General features: G+C 44.2%; 1 protein-coding gene across 1 annotated transcript; it reads left to right on the top strand.

Moving 5' to 3' along the window:
• Positions 367–7,865, top strand: LEUTX (leucine twenty homeobox). The gene is made up of 2 exons (XM_018063175.1): positions 367–372; positions 7,386–7,865. The coding sequence occupies exons 1-2, from the start codon at positions 367–369 to the stop codon at positions 7,863–7,865; spliced, it is 486 nt and encodes a 161-aa protein (XP_017918664.1).

Raw genomic sequence — 19,607 nt, forward strand, 5'->3', positions numbered from 1 at the left:
GCTTCTCTGGTGGCTCAGTGGTAAAGAATCTGCCTGCCTATGCAGGGTTCAATCCCTGGGTCAGGAAAATCCCCTGGAGAAGGAAATGGCAACCCACTCTAGTCTTCTTGCTGGGAGAATCCCAAGAACAGTGAAGCCTGGCAGGCTACAGTCCATGGGGTCTGAAAAGAGTCAGACACAACTTAGTGACTGAGCAACAGCAAAGATCCGAACAGATACCTTAACAAAGAAGATACACAGATGGGAAATAAGTATATATGCTGCTTAACATCAGACATCTTTAGAGAACTGTAACTTACAACGACAGGATAACACCACAAACCCTTTAGTATGTCTAAAGCTAAACACAGACGACACCAAACAGTGATGCAGGTATGGAGGGGCAGGGACTCTCTTGTGCTCGTGAGGGTGCAAGATGGTACAGCTACTTTGGAAGACAGTTTGATGCTTTCTTACAAAACCAAATGTATTCTCACTGTGTTTACCGCCAGCTGTGCTCCTATATATGTTTACCCAAAGGGGTTGAAAACTTATGTCCATTGGAAAACTTGCATGTAAATATTTATAGCAGCATTATTCATAATTGCCAGAAATTGAAAGAAATCAAGGCGTTTCTGTGTAGGTAAATGGGTAAATAAACTGGTACATTCAGACAATGGGATATTATTCAGCACTAAAAACTGTGAGCTATGAAGACATGGAAGAATCTTAAAGGTGTGTTACTAAGTGAAAGAACCCAATCTGAAAAGGCTACATACTATATGATTCTGACGTAGGACATTCAGTAAAGGGTACAACTGTGAGGATGGTAAGACGATCAGAGGTTCCCAGGGGGCAGGAGATGAGTAGGTGAGGCACAGAAGATTTTCAGGTCAGTGAAAACCTCCTGTATAATATTTTAAGGATGAATGTATGTTAGTACACATGTCTCTAGACCCACAGGATGTATAACCCCAAGAGTGAACTCTCAGGTAAGCTGTGGATTTTGGATGATTCTGATATGTCAGTGTAACTTCATCTGTTATAAAAAATGTGCCACTCTGATGGGGCATGTGGATAATGGTGAGGGGTGCCATGTATGTGTGGCAGCAGAGGGCACATGGGAAGCCTCTTTATCTTACTCTCAGTTTTGCCTGGGACCTAGAACTGTTCTTTAAAAAAGTCTTTTAAAAAAGACATTAGGGGGAGAGCTAGTGAGATAAAAAATAGTCTGGTAACTTTCCTGGTGGTCCAGAGGTTTAGAATCTGCTGCCAGTGCAGGGGACATAGTTCAGTCCCTGATAGAAGAATTAAGATCCCACATCCTTCAGGGCATCTAAGTCTGCACACCACAACTAGAGAGCCTGCATGCTGCAGTGAAGACCCAGTGCAGCAAAAGAGAAGAAAAAAGTCTGAAATTTAGTTAATATACCAATGTGAATTTGGTTTTGGCAAATGTACCTGGGTATGTAAGACATTAACATTAAAGGGAGCTGGATGAATTGTTTGTGGAAACTCTCTAATTATCTTTGCCACTTTTCTGTAAATTTAAAATTATTCCATTATAGAAAGTTTATTCACACAAACAAAAAACCACTACAAACCCTAAGTGGATAGCTAGAGTTTAGCAGGCTCCAGTGGCCAGTTCAGCACAGTGCATAACAAACTCAGCAAGGTACATATGGTTTTTGAGAAAGTGTAATCTCCCAATCTGGGTCCTGGGAAAAAGTCCTCAGAAAATACAGAAATGTTTACATATGTTCACCAAAATACATGAGTAATACCTCTGGCAGAGAAAAACACTGAGGAAGGATAAATGAAGGTGAGAGGAAAAAAACTGAACAAAGGGTCAGGGAAAGGGAAGCTAAGAGGCAAGAGAGCAGCATGATTTTTTTTAATTTAATTTGAGGATTTCCCTGGTGGTCCAGCAGAATTCCTGTCTTCCCTGGTGGCTCAGCTGGTAAAGAATCTGCCTGCAATATGGGAGACCAGAGTTCAATCGCTGGGTTGGGAAGATCCCCTGGAGAAGGGAATGGTTACCCACTCCAGTATTCTGGCCTGGAGAATTCATGGACTCTATAGTCCATGGGGTTGCAAAGAGTAGGACACAACTGAGCGACTTTCACTGGTGGTCGGTCCATTGGTTAAGAATCCACCGTGCAATGCAGAGGACTCAGGTCCGATCTTAATCAGGGAACTAAGATCCCACATACTGTGGGGCAACTAAGCCCATGTGTTTCAACAAAAGAACCCATGAGATGCAACAAAGAGCTTGAAATGGCCAAAAACAAAAAAATCTTTAAAAATTCAGTTTGTTAAGTTCACTTGTTTAGAATTGTTCATGGACTTTCAGCTGTCCCGAATTTGAAAACTCCTTAACCTAAGTTACAAGGACCTCTGTGATTCAAGCTCTGCCAAGTTCTTCCCCCAAGTCAGCTGCTGTCTTGTGTGGGAAGGCTGGGAAGACCTGATGTTGGGGGGCTTTGACAGTCCATCTCCTCCACAAGCTGTCCCTTAGGCATTCATTCTTGCCCCCCAGTTCACACCGAGAGCTGCCCACCCACAAAACCCCTTCTTCACCTTTTGATTTCAGGTATCTTCCCAACTTATTCTTTCTCCCAGCACCCTGTTTATTTATTTTATTCTGAGTGACAGTGTTGAACATTGTATCCATGTCCTTCTTGACTTTGATTTCTTTTCCTCCACTATTTGAGGTCAGAAATGAAATCTGGACTCACACCGTTATCCCCAGGACCCTGGACAGCACCAGGCACAGCCTAGGTTCTCATTAAGCCTGTTGAGTGGATGATGGGAGGGTGTGGCATTAGGGAGGGGCAGGGTGGGGCATGATTTTGTTAAAATTTTGCTTAAATATTAGGCCTCTAAACCCAGCAGATATATAAGGCTACAGTTCAGAGTCAGGCAACACCTGGTTGAATCACTGTGCTTCTCAAGGATTTCTCATGGCAGGTAAGCTGGGTGAGAGCAGTGCATGCTGAAGATGCTAGAGGTTGAGTAGTTGGGTTGTGATAAACTGAGGTGAGAGGGGTGAGAGTTTTTGGTAGTCTCTGGACTTTGCCAACACTGGCTCATCAGTTTTGGGAACCATTGGGTTATACCAACAGGGAGCATTTGAAAAACATAGTGCTTACTGCATGACAGGTCAATAAATCGACAGACGATTTTCTTTTTGTTGTTTTTGGCTGTGCTGGGTCCTTGCTGCTGCTCGAGGGCTTTCTCTAGTTGTGGCGAGTGGAGGCTGCTCTTTGTTGTGGTGTCGGGTCTTCTCGTTGCTTCTCTTGTTGAAGAGCACAGGATCTAGGGGCTTTGAGGGATGTGGAATCTTCCCAGACCAGGGATCGAACCTGTATACCCTGCATTGGCAGACAGATTCCTATACCCAGGGAAGCCCACAGACAAGTTCTTGGGACAAGGAATATTGACTTTATTCAGAAAGCTGGCAGACCAAGAGGATGGTGGGCTTGAGTCCCAAAGAATCTCCGTGTCTGAGTTACAATTCAGGCTTCTTCTAAAAGGGGAGGAAGTAATGTCAAGCATTTCCTGGTTCCCATCAACCTCTGGAGGGAATGTGTTAATGACGTTCCTGCAGTCATTCTCAGGTGAGCCTGGTTAAGATATTTTCTATATGGTAAAGATATTTTAGCTTAATGACCATTACCTGGGAGGGTTCCCAGAGAGGGGCTGTTATGTATAATTGAAGCTTATAGGCAACATTCCTTTAGTGATTAACACGTAGTAGAAAATTACATCACCAGTAATGTAAGTTTTTGTTTCTCCACCTCCTTTTGAACAAGTGGTACTGTCATACTTCTAAATGTCAACCATTTGGTGGTGTTCCGAAAACAAACTTCAACTGAATAAATGTTAAAGATTTTATTGGCTTTATTCAGTGATTCATGAATCAGGCAGGACCCAGTCTGGCATACCAAAAAGAGCTCAGAGGAGCTGTGTAAAATGAATGATTTTTATTGTACAGGCAGAAGGGAATAGGAACTAGGTTATACAAGGTGGAAAATCAGATTATTACAGGAACTAGGTTATACAAGGTGGGAAATCAGATTATTGCAGGGTTACTTCCCTTTACGGGATAGCAGGGGTCTATCAGGCAGTTACCTAACTAGTGCTGATTGGGCAATTCCTGATTGATGGGCTTAAGATTCCATTTCTGGGAGAGCTGAAACTGTGAATTAAATCTGTTGGCAGTGTGGAGCATAAGTGACTCCATTTTGGGCCTTTTGTTTTCAATAGTGGGTATGTGAAATTTGATCCAGTTCCATTTCTTTATTAACCAATGAAATTCAGACTCTTCACTCTATTTTAAAGTCTGTTTTGCTTTTCTCTTTTGCTAATTTCCTACTTCTTTCCTTTGGCATGTTTCTAGTGTTTTTTTTCTCCCCTTTGAGGCTTAGTAGAACATTTGTGTTGTATTCTGGACACCAATAATTTATTTCTTATATTGGTTGCAGATGTACATGTACATGTACTCAGTCATGTCTTGACTCTGCAATTCCATGGACTGTAGCCCGCCAGGTTCCTCTGTCCACAGAATCTCCCAGGCAAGAATACTGCAGTGGGTTGCCATTTCCTCCTCCAGGAATCAGCTCTGCTTGCTTTCCAGGCCTGTTGTGTAGGACTCACCCTGGAAGTTCCCCTTGTCACCCTCTTGTGAGGATTCTCCTTTCTTCTACACGAATTCCCCCTTGTTTGTTACCACCACCCCCCAACCCCTGCACTGGGTGGCATGGGAGATCTCAGGGTTTGACCAGGGACTGAACCCAGACCTCCGTGCGTGGGAAGCTCAGATTCTTAACCACTGGACCAGGAGGGAAGGCCCCTCCCTCTTGTTCTTCATTTTGTTGAGTTGAGCTATATCCTCGGGTAGCACACAAAACAAGTTGATTGACCCTATGAGTATCTGAATGTATCTTTATTCTGTTCTCACATGGAAGGATAAATTTGACTGCATAGAGAATTTTATCTTGAAAGTCATTTCCCTAAGGGTGTAATATGAAAGTCCCCAACTATTACTCTGTTGCTGTATATTTCTCCCCTTATTTCTTTACTGTTTACTTTCTATATTTATGTCCTCCTAACTGAATGAACTCCGGGAGATGGTGATGGACAGGGAGGCCTGGCGTGCTGCGATTCATCGGGTCGCAAAGAGTCAGACACGACTGATCGACTGAACTGAACTGATGCTGGGGGCAGAAATGTCTGCAAACGTATCTTCTTGTTGGATTGACCCCTTTATCCTTCTGTGATGCCCTTTTCTGTCTTTTGCTACAGTCTTTTGTTTTAGAGTATGTTTCTTCTGATACAAGTATTGCTACCCCAGCATTCTTTTCCTTCCCATTGGCACTGTTGTTGCTCACTCAGTCATGTCCGACTCTTTGCAACCCCGTCAACTGCAGCGCACCAGGCTTCCCTGTCCTTCACCATCTCCGGGAGCATGCTCAAACTCATGTCCACTGAGTCGGTGACATCACCCAACCATCTCGTCCTCTGTCATCCCCTTCTCCTCCTGCCTTCAGTCTTTTTCTCCATCAGATCTCTTCCAGTGAGTCAGCTCTTCTCATTAGGTGGCCAGAGTACTGGAGCTTCAGCATCAGTCCTTCCAGTGAATATTCAGGGTTGATTTTCTTTAGCATTGACGCCATGGCATGGTATATCTTTTTTGATCCTTTCACTTTCATCCTCTGTCTGCAGTTTTGAAGTGTATCTTTTATAGACAGCATATAAAAGGCATATATTAATAGAAGCTTTAAAAAGTCCATTTAGCCACCCAGGTTTTTTGATTGGAGAGTTTATTCCATTTACATTTAAAGTAATTATTGATAGAGTGTAATTGCCATTGCAAAAATTGTTTTCTGGCTTTTTTTGTAGTTTCTCCTCCTCTTTCTCTCTTACCTTGTGGTTTGATTGTTTTCTTTAGTGTTCTGTTTATATCTTTTCTCATTTTCTTTAGGTATCTAATATAAGTGTTTTCTTGTTACCATGAAGTTCACATATATAATATCCTATATATTTTTAACCCCCCCCCATATTTTATATTTGTATGACACATTTTACATCTTTTTATTTCATGTATCTCTTGACAGGTTATTAATCTTGACTTGTTTTTACTATTGTGTCGTTTACTCTTCCTGCTTGCTTTGTATGTGACTTATCCACTTCTTTTATTATTGAATATATATATATATATATTTTTAAAAATATTTATTTGGCTGCATTGGGTCTTACTTGCAGCAAGCAGGATCTTTTATTGCCATGCAAAGACTCTCTAGTAGTGGTGGACCAGCTCCAGAGCATGTGGGCTGAGGAGTTATGTGGACTCATGGGTTCAGTTGCTTTGCAAAGTGTGGGGTCTTAGCTCCCCGATCAGGGTTCAAACCCATGTCCTCTGCATCGCAAGGCAGATTCTTAACCACTGGACCAATGGGCAACTCCCTTGGAAGTATTTTTTAGCAAAGATTTTCATCTATTCTCTTTTAACAGAAAAACGAAATTCAGCTCGCCGATTCCGCACACGCTTTAATGGAGAACAGCTAGGAGCACTAAGAGATGTATTTGAAAGGACCAGGTACCCACATTGGTTCCTCATAAGAACACTTGCTTCAACTACTCATCTTGATGAGTCAGTTATAAAGGTATGTACTGAGGTCTGTCTCTGTATAGCTAGATAGCACACCTAACCCGGAGTTTCACACACATTTAGTCATCATGTAATTCTCATTGCTTGAAAAATTGCTGTGTGCCAGGACAGATGTTAAGCATTTTATATATTTGTTCCAAATATTTTTGAAGAAGAAGAGTCACAGAGAGGAATCATGTTCCAAGAATTATAAACAGTAGAGCCAGAATTTGAACCTAGGCCTTTCTGACTCCAGACCCACAGTGCTAGATGAGATCCTTTGGTGATGGATTTGGGTCTGTTCCTGTTTATTTCTAGATTCTCCTTAATCACAACATTCAGTTATCCATATACCTTGTGGCTAAGTTCCCTTAGAGTATTCAGGGCAGAAGAACCGCTGGATAAATCCTGAAGGCACCCCAAGCTACACTCCCACTCCTTATTCTCAGGCTTCAGAATCCTCTCTGAGGACGCAGAGTATCCACCAAGACAAAACCCACTTTCTAAATACACCTCCTGTTCTTGGCTGAAAGCAGTCTGTCCTGCCGTGCCCGTTGCCAGTGCAATCCTATGCCCCCTTTGCCTCCTGGATTCCAGGGCCAGGAGAGAATAGAATTCTCCTCACTCAAATTAAACATGAAGACGTGTGAGAGTAACTTGCATATACCAGAAACAACCAATTTCTGGAGTATATGAGGATTCTCCTTTGGATGCTTCCCCCTCTTATTAACCTGCTCATCTCTTCCCTCTCCAGACTTGGTTTAAAAACCAACGTGTCAAAAGGAGGAGGGAGGAGAATCAGACTCAGCAAAATCTGTCACCAGGAGACCCATGCCAGGTTGTCTCAGTAGAGGAGGAAGAGATGTCCTTACCGGGCACTTCCGGAAGCACTCATCCCACGAGTCTCAGCCTTGCAGATGATTCTCATCACGAGCTACCTGAGCTTTCTTGTGCTCAGCAGTGTGAAGGGGCTGCTGCCACTCCTTGCCCTTCATCCTGCAATTTCCTGACTGTTCATCTCCACCAGATAAGTCTTGGAGACTCTGATCCTCCTTGGGCCTCCAGTCCTTATGACATGGATCAACTTATACAGTTATACGACTTACCTGGGGATGATGACCCCAGCAGTCTGGATCAGTACCTCTTCCCAGAGTGCTCCAGCTGGGGGACTGTGGCCGGCACTGATCACCATCGTGATGGCGAACACAGCTTCAATCCTGAGAAAGTTCCGTGATCCACATATTTTTTTAATAGTTTTATTTACTTGTGTTCGGCTGTGCTGGGTCTCTGCTGCCGCGTGGGCTCTTCTCTGGTTGCAGGGATGGGCGCCGCTCTCAGGCTGTGGTCTCGGGCTTCTCGTTGTGGTGGCTTCTCTCGCTATGGAGCACAGGCTCCAGGTGTGCAGGTTCAGTAGTTGCGGCCCCCTTCTGTCCTCTAAGCACCTCCTCGACCAAATTTCAGTATAAAGGCACGTCATCAGGTGTCTTTGGAGAAATAGCAGAAACTAGCTAGTTCGCTTAGTTTGTCCCAGTTGAGCTATCTCCATTCATACCATGTAAAAATACCTATTTTTCATGGGCCTCTTTGTCTTAAAAAAAAAAAAAAAACCAATTAGGGACCTTCCTAGTGATCCAAGGGTTAGGACTCCACGTTTCCAATGCAGGGGACATGGGTTCAGTCCCTGGTTGGGGAACTAAGATCCCACATGCCACATGGCACAGCTGAAAAAATAAACACCCAAATAACAACCCCCCCCCCAAGAAAAGCGTTTAAGAGTGTGACATTAGCAATAGATTGGATGAGAAGGTCCCAGCACTTGTACCTGACAAAAAACCCCAATGATTTAATAATTATCTGCTGATGAAAATAGCTCTGGGAGAGCTCTGGAGTTCAGTTACTACTCAGCAGGGTAGCAGGTACATGAAAGATGCTCAGCATGGCTTATCATCTGGGAAATGCAAATCAAAACTGCAGTGAGGTATCACCTCACACCCAGTCAGCATGGCTGTCATCTGAAAGACCACAAGAAATGTTGGTGAGGACAGGGAGAAAAGGGGAGCCTTCAGACACAAGCAAGAGCACATCCCCATAGGAAATGGAAGCCTTTTACCTGGGTCATCACATAGCCCGCGGCCAAGACTGATCCCTCTGGCTGTGACCTCACACCAGAGCAAAGAAGAGCAGGCAGCTCTTGTCCACTTTCACCGAGGAGTACCAAGGAGCCCTGGGGCTGTCGGTGACACCGGAAGATTTTGCAACTGATGACTCCCCAAGTCTTCCCGCATGCGAATCCCAGCTGACGGAACTGTGAGGCATCCATGCCTGAGCCCTCAAGAGCAGGAGCTGATGCTGCAGCTTCATCAAACACTGGCACTCACCTATGGTGCGAAAACCCACATCACTGATCAGAGGATGTGACTGCCTGTTGACCTGTGAGATGGACCTAGCCAGCGAGGGACCCCTCACCCCATCTTCTGTCCTCTGCATGTCCATTCTGCCTACATTTCCCATGGCGGGAGCTGTCACAAGAACATAGTCTTGAGAGAGTAATGCGTTGATGAGACCACCTGGACTGAATACATGACTGAACCCAGTTAAGGCCTCCATATAAACATTTTAAGATTTGGTGGGTGCATGTGGAGACCTATTTGTCTTGCGCCCACCCAGGATGAACTTTGTAATTAAATTTCTTTGTTCATTTAAGCTGCCACCCACCAGTCTGTTGTGATCTGCCTCTTTCTTCACTCTTCTGGGGACCAGTTTATGAATCATTACTTTGGTACTAAGAAATGGAAGATTAAATTGAAGAAAGTAGGGAAAACCACTAGACCATTCAGGTATGACCTAAATCAAATCCCTTGTGATTATACAGTGGAAGTGAGAAATAGATTTAAGGGACTAGATCTGATAGACAGAGTGCCTGATGAACTATGGATGGAGGTTTGTGACATTGTACAAGAGACAGGGATCAAGACCATCCCCATGGAAAAGAAATGCAAAAAAGCAAAATGGCTGTCTGAGGAGGCCTTACAGATAGCTGTGAAAAGAAGAAAAGCGAAAAGCAAAGGAGAAAAGGAAAGATATTCCCATTTGAATACAGAGTTCCAAAGAATAGCAAGGAGAGAAAAGAAAGCCTTCCTCAGTGATCAATGCAAAGAAATAGAGGAAAACGACAGAATGAGAAAGACTAGAGATCTCTTCAAGAAAATTAGAGCTACCAAGGGAACATTTCATGCAAAGATGGGCTCGATAAAGGACAGAAATGGTATGGACCTAACAGAAGCAGAAGATATTAAGAAGAGGTGGCAAGAATAGATAGAACTGTACAAAAAAGATTTTCATGACCCAGGTAATCACGATGGTGTGATCACTCACCTAGAGCCAGACATCCTGGAATGTGAAGTCAAGTGGCCCTTAGAAAACATCACTATGAACAAAGCTAGTGCAGGTGATGGAATCCCAGTTGAGCTATTTCAAATCCTGAAAGATGATGCTGTGAAAGTGCTGCATTCAATATGCCAGCAAATTTGGAAAACTCAGCAGTGGCCACAGGACTGGAAAAGGTCAGTTTTCATTCCAATCCCAAAGAAAGGCAATGCCAAAGAATGCTCAAACTACCTCACAATTGCACTCATCTCACATGCTAGTAAAGAATGCTCAAAATTCTCCAAGCCAGGCTTCAGCAATACGTGAACCGTGAGCTTCCAGATGTTCAAGCTGGTTTTAGAAAAGGCAGAGGAACCAGAGATCAAATTGGCAACATCTGCCAGATCATGGAAAAAGCAAGAGAGTTCCAGAAAAACATTTACTTCTGCTTTATTGACTATGCCAAAGCCTTTGACTGTGTGGATCACAATAAACTGTGGAAAACTCTGAAAGAGATGGGAATACCAGACCACCTGACCTACCTCTTGAGAAACCTATATGCAGGTCAGGAAGCAACAGTTAGAACTGGATGGAACAACAGAGTGGTTCCAAATAGGAAAAGGAGGACGTCAAGGCTGTATATTGTCACCCTGCTTATTTAACTTCTATGCAGAGTACATCATGAGAAACGCTGGGCTGGAAGAAGCACAAGCTGGAATCAAGATTGCCGGCAGAAATACCAATAACCTCAGATACGCAGATGACACCACCCTTATGGCAGAAAATAAAGAACTAAAGAGCCCCTTGATGAAAGTGAAAGAGGAGAGTGAAAAAGTTGGCTTAAAGCTCAACATTCAGAAAACTAAGATCATGGCATCTGATCCCATCACTTCATGGGAAATAGAAGGGGAAATAGTGTCAGACTTTATTTTTGGGGGCTCCAAAATCACTGCAGATGGTGACTGCAGCCATGAAATTAAAAGACTTACTCCTTGGAAGGAAAGTTATAACCAACCTAGATAGCATATTCAAAAGCAGAGACATTACTTTGCCAACAAAGGTCCGTCTAGTCAAGGCTATGGTTTTTCCTGTGGTCATGTACGGATGTGAGAGTTGGACTGTGAAGAAAGCTGAGCGCCGAAGAATTGATGCTTTTGAACTGTGGTGTTGGAGAAAACTCTTGAGAGTCCCTTGGACTGCAAGGAGATCCAACCAGTCCATCCTAAAGGAGATCAGTCCTTGGTGTTCATTGGAAGGACTGATGCTGAAGCTGAAACTCCAGTACTTTGGCCACCTCATGCAAAGAGCTGACTCATTGGAAAAGACCTGGGATGCTGGGAGGGATTGGGGGCAGGAGGAGACGGGGATGACAGAGGATGAGATGGCTGGATGGCATCACCGACTCAATGGACGTGAGTTTGGGTAGACTCCAGGGGTTGGTGATGGACAGGGAGGCGTGGTGTGCTGCGATTCATGGGTTCCCAAAGAGTCAGACATGACTGAGCAACTGAACTGAACTGAACTGAAGAAATGGAATGAATGAAATGGAACTTGATTAAAACTAAAGTTGTTAAAAAAGAAAGAAAAAACTAAGGTTGTAATCCAGTACTACAAAGGTTGGGTGGGCCAAAAGGACTCCTCTACTGTCCCATCAGCTCTGTTTTCTGTAGTTCAGAAAAAATTTAAAACTCAAAGATGATAATGAGAAATCTGACCTGCTATCACTTGGAGCATAGGTTAGTCAGACTGATCCAAATGAAGATTGACAAAGAGTCAGGGTCTCTTCGCTGGGGACCCAAAGCCTTTTTACACAACAGTGAGTAAAAAGGATCAGTGGTGGAAAGAGAAGTTTCCAGGTCTCCTTGATGTGTGAGCCCCACCAGCTGGGATACCAGAACCCAGTGGTGAAGTCCTGACATGAACTGTAGTGAGACTGAGAACACAAACATGAAGGGCTGATGGGAAAACAGAAGGTGGAACATTTAAACAGGCAGTAGGTAAAGAAGCTGTGTCTCCTTTGCCTGAATGCTTTCTGGGAAAGGATATTACCTCAGGTCATGAAACACATCCCCTACCTAGTGTTAGAAAAGTAAAACTGGCAATCGAATCCTATTGGAGGCTACAGTGAAGAATGTAAGGTTTGGTTGAAATAGTGTGAAAGTTTGGAGGTGAACAGTTACATTTCAACAGTCTTTATGTAAAGTGGTTGCATTTCCCTTACCTGATTGTGTTAGAGGGTGGACGTTGTATCTGACTGGGAAATGGTACCCCTACCAAGTGCGGTAAAACATACATTCGCCCTTCTACACTATTAGTTAAAAATGCTAAATAAGAATGAGTAACGTTGCACGTCCCAAGGGTGATTCATTGGAAGAGAGAATTTCCGCTTGAGAGGCAAGCTTGCTATTCCTTTAAAAAGATGTTTATTTGGCCACACTGGGTCACGCTGTGGCACATGGGATATTCCTTGTGGTGCGTGGACTCTAGTTTGAACACTCTGGCTTAGCTGCCCCGCAGCATGTGGGATCTTAGTTCCTCGACCAGGTATTGCCCCCATGTCCCGTGCATTGCAAGGTGGAATCGTCACCACTGGACGGCCAGGGAAGTCTCAAGCTTGCTATTCATATTAGCTGGCTAATGGATACACTAGAAACTGTCCCTTTGACTAAAGGATTTGAAATAATCTTGGGACCTGAAATAGCCATGATATCTTGGATGATGTTGAAGAAATGCTCTAAGGGAATGGCTGTACTTAGAAGAATGTGTAACAAAATGAAAACGGTTTATACCAGAACATGCTGCCTGGGGGATGCAAGGAGGAGGTATGATCAGGCAGCCTCTTTAACCCTGGGACTCACTTTGGAGCCATGCGAGGACCCACTGGGTCTCTCGTGACGTGGATAGGGCTGTATGTGTGGCACAAACCAGTCAGCGAAGAGCTGCTAGACCGTGGACCGCAGTTCCAAGGCAAATGGGCAGCATCTTGCTTGGAAAGACCTCCGCTCTGGTCAAAGGAAATTAAAAATGAGCTCAGTGGGCTGCACTGCTTGCATCTTCCTAGCAGGATAAACGTATTCAACAGTGGTAAAGGTTCCTGTATTTCATTTTTCTTTTTAAGTTACGTGTTTGCGCTGGGTCTTAGTTGCGACACGTGGGATCGTCCATCTTTGTTGCAGCGTGTGGGATCTAGTTCCCTGGCCAGGATGGAACCCAGACCCCCTGCATTAGGAGCGTGGAGTCTTAGCCACTGGACCACCAGGAACATCCCTGCATTTTGGTTTTACTGACTCACTGGCGGTACCCAGTGGCTTGGCTGTGTGGTCAGGCAGAGGGGCAGTGGTTACCTGGCCTCTGAAAGGATGCTGAGATAAGGTGTCATAGAAATCGCTATGGGAATTTGAAGGGTGTGTTAAAATAAGACCTATCTATGCTCCCCGACTCTTACAGGTTTGCAAGATGTTTGGACTCAACACGCCGATATCCGTGTGCTTGCCTCACCTCAGTCTGTGAAATGAGTGGGTCTGGAAGCACTGCTGCGCTGCAGAGATGGGCTGGACCTAGACTGTTCATCTTGCTCCATGTGAGACAAGCAGAGCCAACAAGAGCTGTCCATCCGCCAGCAAAGAGCCCGAGACTGCAGGTGAACATGTGGCCTTTCCCTGGGGGAACCTTGATCATAGCTGGAGCGTGAGATGTGACTACACATGCTGGGAGCAGGAAGGTTGCTAAGCAGGAAACTGTACTATAATGTATTATTATTTTCGATATTTACTTCCTTGACTGCACTGGGTCGTAGTTGCAGCAACGTGAGATCTTTGTCGAGGTTCATGGGCTTAATTGCCCCAAGGCATGTGGGATCTTAGTTCCTTGATCAGGGATTGAAAGCACATCCCCTGCATTGCAAAGCCCATTCTTTTTTTGGCTGTGCTGGGTCTTGTTGCTTTGTGTGGGCTTTTCTCGAGCTGCGGTAAGTGGGAGCTGCTCTCCATTGCGGCGCTTGGGCTTCTCACCGTGTCGGCTGCTCTGGTTGCGCAGCGCAGGATCTAGACCCCCAGGCTTCCGCAGTTGAGGAACACAGGCTCCGTAGTCGTGGGGCATGGGCTTACTCGCTCCACGACATGCGGGATCTTCCCGGACCAGGGATCAAACCCATGACCCCTGCATTGCAAGGTGGACTGTCAGCCACTGGACCACCAGGAAGTACATGACTGAACTCTTAGCCTGTGGGATCTGATGCTGTGTCCAGGTCCATCATGTCAGGACCGTGTTAAAATTGTAGAACTCCTAGCTGGTGTGGGAGAACTTCTTGGCATTGGGAAAACCCACACACACCTGGAGCCAGAAGTGAAGTACTGAAGTTCGAGGAGAAGCAGGAGTTTTCTTTACATTTCTGTGTGTAGGAAACCCCAAAGAGTCAGAACTTCAGAACGAATAAATTTAGTAAAGTTGCAGGATACAAAATCTGCAGATATTAGGCACATCTCTATACACAAACAACAGATTATCTGGAAAGAATTTTAGATAGCACTCCCGTTCCCAAAAGCAACAAGAGTAAAATTCTTAAGAATGTACTTAACCAAACAGGTGAAAGACTTGTACACTGAAATTTATAAACATCTGGAAATAGATTAAAATTAAATAAGGCCCAGTTAAATGGAAAGATGACCAGTATTCACGGATTGGAATAATTAATATTGTTTATACTTGAATTATAAATAGAAACAAGAATTAACTTGTTTATACTTCCCAAAGTGATCCACTCTCCAGAAGTCACCTCATGAACATAAAAGTCACTTTTATGGCTCATCTCAGGAAATGCCAAGGGTTTTATGCCAAGAGCTTTGTGCCAGGAATGGGAACAATGACCTCATATGTATTTATCATAGATAACAGTATCACAATTAAAGTGCTCAGGTGCTTGGAAAAGAGTACAGAAGTTCAGACAAATCAGAAGATTGCAGAACAGGAATTCTGGGCTATAAGGAGAAGTTTTGAAGGAGACTGCAGAGGAGGTGAGCTACAATTTTGGTTCTTCCCTGTACAACATGTCCCATCTTCCCCTTCAGAAACAAGCTGTTAATTGAGTTAGACTCCCCCTACCTAAATTTGAGAGGCATGCTGAGATTGACCAGGACAAGACTGAGCAAAAGTACATTGCAAAGTCCGGGCATAATAGATGAAGAGAGGGAAAGACAGGGGAGAGTCAGAGTGGAGAGAGGGTCTCTGCTGGAAAGTTGAGGATGGCGTGTGGGCAGAAGGAGGGATTGAGAGACATGGAAAAGGACCTCTCTGGTGGTCCAGTGGTTAAGACTTTGCCTTCCAAGGGGAGCAGGTTTGATCCCTGGTCAGGGACCTAAGATCCACATGCTTTTTGGCCAAAAAAACAAAACATAAAACAGAAGCCATACTGTAACAAACTCAGTACAGACTTTAAAATGGTCCACATTAAAAAAAAATCCTAAAAAAATAAAGGGGGAGAAACAGTAATAAGGGAGAGTATAAAAGACAGAACAGAAACAGCTGGATTTATGGAGCAGTGATAGAAGATCAGTGGGAAGGGCCAGCACTGACTCAGACTTGGATGTTTGAAGTGAAGCCAGTACACCTGAACCCACTCAAGGTGATGGCAATATCCTGAATGCGTGTGCAAGGCAGGCTGAGGAAGGAGGTCACTTGGAGGTGAGGGGTTAGAGGGATAAACTCATCACCCACCTGAATTCAACTCACTCTGGGTTATGGGGAGAGCCTGCGGTGCAGGGGTGTGGGGAACGTGGTATTTTGCATAAAGATGAGGAGGGTGGACTTAGAACTCAGCTCCTGATTCAGAGGGAAGAGGAAGAGAGAGGGAGGGATCTTACTCAAGAAAGCTACAGGGAGGGAGACAGGGCTGTTTCAGAGTCCGGATAGGTATTATACTTGTGTGGCTCTCTCTAACAGCGCTTTTTAAACTCGAATGTACCTTTCAGTTCCCTGGGGATCTGTTTAAACTGCTGATTTTGGTTTCACGGGTATGGTGATTCTGTTGGCTGAGACTGTGCCTAGTAACAAGCTCCGAGGTAACACAGATGCTCCTGGTCCACAGGCCACAGCTAGACTCTGTGGTACATTTTTATAGCAGTTACCACATTATCCTTGTATTTCTGTGACTTACAAATGGTCCTTTTGTTTTTCAGACTCTTGAGTTTCCTAAGGCCAGTGTTTTCCTTAAAGTTGAACCCAGAGGCCAAGCCACAATACAAGGTAGGTACTCTGCAGTCTCGCGAATGATTACGTTTAAAAATACGGTCATTTAAATTTGCATATATGACTTGTCAGGATGCATGCGTAGTCTTGTGTGTACAGAACTTTCTCCAGTGTACTTGTTCCTGAACCAGACTTGGGTCTGCTTGCCCAGTGCTCAGGGAAGCCAACCTTTTGCCGCTGTTTGTGGTAAAGGAAAATACAGGGTTTATTGCAAGGCTCTGCAACACGAGGAGCATGGGCCGTGGGAAGCGTTTGCAAAGAGGGCGTGAGGGAGAGGGCTGCCAGCATCAGCTCGTGGACATTCTTCTGATTGGTTGTTGACAGGGTGGTATTTCAGGAGTTAACCTCGTCAACCTTCTCGTTCCGACTGGTCCGAGGTCTACGTGCTTATGGTCAGCATGCAGTTAACTACTTCCACTTGGTGGGGCTTCAGTATCTGCAAAACAGCTCACACCCGTGGCTCCAGATATCACCCACGGCCCTTTAGGAGGAGGGAGAGGCCCTAGATTCCTTTCATGGGTAAACTGTTATTATTTTGTTGTCTGTTTTTGTTTCTGAATTTTCTCATTCTCTGATTAAATTTGCTCTTTGGAACCGAGGGAAGAGTTAGGAGGCTAAAGCTTTTCTGCGAACAACAGGCAAGGGAAATGGAGGCAGGATCTGTCTCTGGGTGGCACAGAGGGGGAGCCCTGCAGGTTCCTGCTCAGTTTCACAATGATTGCCTTGTTCCTGGTCCCCCCCATGAACTCGGACACACAGCACCCTATCTTCAGTTCTGGGTATCTCCCACCCACGGGAGAGGCAGTGGGTGGTGGCTAGCGTTCTCCTGGTGGGATCACCTGAAGTGATCTGCCACCTCTTTCATGAAATCTTGTTACCCGTGTCAGCTTAAAACGCACAGCATGAGAGTTGCGAGTTAAGTTTCGATTTGGGGCCAAATGAGGATCATAGCCTGGGAGACAGCTCTGAGAAACTGCTCCAAAGAGGTAGCGGCGAAGGTCAGTATATATGTGATTTCGATGAAGGGGGAGTACATGTAGTTGGTCAAGCACATGCTTTCTCTAAAAGATTTCTACTAGTCTCATGAAGCTTTTGCTAGTCATGAGGAACAGTCGTCACCATGAAGGATTTTAGTGCTTTTCTGGATATGGGGAGACACAAGAATTGGGTTCATAAAATCAGTTCCTGAAAATATCTATTTGAAGGCCTATCCTGCCAGTTTCCCCCAAGAACAGAGTGCCTCATTTCTTCCCTCCACCCTGGACTCCTTTCAGGGGCTGCTGAAGGTCAGCAGCAGCTGCAGCAAAGGACATAATTAGAGGTAGATGGCAAGCGCCGATTTGTAGTTGACACCTGTCATTTGACTGCTTTCTGCTAAACGTGGTCATAATTGATGAATTTCATAAATTAAATTAGGAAATAGACAAAGAATATTGCTAAACTGATCCAGGAGCCATCAGGTGGCCTGGGGAGGAGACAGAATGTGGTCGGAGGGAGGGAACAGGATGAGATGTTAAAAAGGCAGACCTCAGAATTTCGGCTTCTAATTGGCATGTGAGGAGCTTGGAAGTTGCCAATCAATCCTAACAAAAAATAAGAAAGACAAACAGGTTGAAAAGCCAGAAACTCTTCCTGAATGTCTATAAGAGAGGAGAGGACACAGGGCATACTGCAGCTCCCAAGATTGGAGAGATAGACAAGTATCAATCGGTGACATCACTGCTTGCTGGGACAGAGACGAGGGGAAAGCACCATGGGGACCAGCGCTGGGGTGGGAAAACCTAAACTGCAGCCGACAAATTGTTAGAGGGTAAGTGTGGACAGTCTGGGAGTTAACTCTGAGGAGGACGCAGTTACAATGGGGCGCCTATAGTACTGTGGAATTTACCTGGAGGAGTTTGACCAGATTCCCACATTAAATGTGGAGGAAAAGGAAATCCTCTTTGCTTCCAGCTTGGGGAAGGGAAGAAAAACCTTTTTTGTTTGTTTGTTTTTTTTGTCATGCTTCATGGCTTTTGGGATCTCAGTTCTTCGATCAAGGATTGAACTCAGGCTATGGCAGGAATCACTAGGTCACCAAGGAATTCCCAGAACCATTTTGAAGTATGCTAGAATGCTCTCTTAACAAGACCTGCCCTCAGGCAGCGGAGCTAACCAGAGCTTAAGCTGCTAGGGTATGATCAGAGTATCACCAACCTGGAGGAAGGAGACATCTAACTTCAGCTGGCTCAAGCCTCATGGGAGAAGGGAAATGCCCACTCCGGCCGTCTTGTGCAGCCTAAGAGGGTGGAATCTGAGAAATATTTGTGAAGTTTATGGTCTAGAGCCACAGACTTAGACCCAATCATAGGACTCTAGAATACTTCTTCTCCTTCCCCCACCTAACTACTACATGACGGAGGCATCTTTGGATGCAATTTTAAATGGGATTTTTAAAAAACTTTATCTTGTGCTACTTCTTAGTGGAAAGAAATGCAACGGATTCCTGTATATGAATCATGTAACCTACAGTCTTGTTGAGTTCATCTGTTAGTTACAGTAGTTTGTGGGTGGAGACTTCTGCAGATAGTGACAGTCTTACCTCGCTCCTTCCAAACTCAATACCTTTTATGTCTTTTTCTTGTGTGATTTGCTGTGGCTAGGGCTTCCAGTACTATGTTAAATAGAAGTGATGAGAGTGGGCCTCCTTGTCTTGTTCCTGAATTTACTGGAAAGACTTTCAGCTTTTCATCACTGAGTGTCATGTTGGCTTTAGGTTTGTAATAAATATTCAATAGCTTTCATTATGTTGAGGTATGTTCCCTCTATGCCCACTTTTATGAGAGTTTTTGTCATGAATGGAGATTGAATTTTGTTACTTTTTTTTTTTAGTCTATTGAGATGATCATGTGATTTTTCTTTAATCTGGTGTATTACATTGATTTGTATATGTCGAACCATCCTTGTGACTCTGGAATAAATTCAGCTTGATCATGGTGTATAGTTCCTTTTTATGTACGGTTGACTTTGGTTTGCTCATACATTGCTGAAAATTTTTGCATTTATATTCATCAAACATATTGCCCTGTAATGTCCTTTTTTGTTGTAGTGTTTTTGTCTGGCTTTTGTATCAAGGTAACGGTGGCTTGTAGAATGCATTTGGGAGTGTTCCTTCCTCTTCAACTTTTTGAAATAGCTTTAGAAGGATCGTTGTATGTTTTTCTCTATATGTTTGGTAGAATTCCCAGGTGAAGCTGTTTAGTCTTGAACTTTTGCTTGCTGGGATTTTTTTAAAAAAAAATTAGATTCTATTTCACTTTTAGTGATCTGTTCAAATTATCTGTCCCTTCTTTATTTCAGTCTTGGTAGATTGTAAGTATCTAGGAAC

This window comes from Capra hircus, chromosome 18 (genome assembly GCF_001704415.2).
Source record: "Capra hircus breed San Clemente chromosome 18, ASM170441v1, whole genome shotgun sequence".
NCBI lineage: Eukaryota > Metazoa > Chordata > Mammalia > Artiodactyla > Bovidae > Capra > Capra hircus.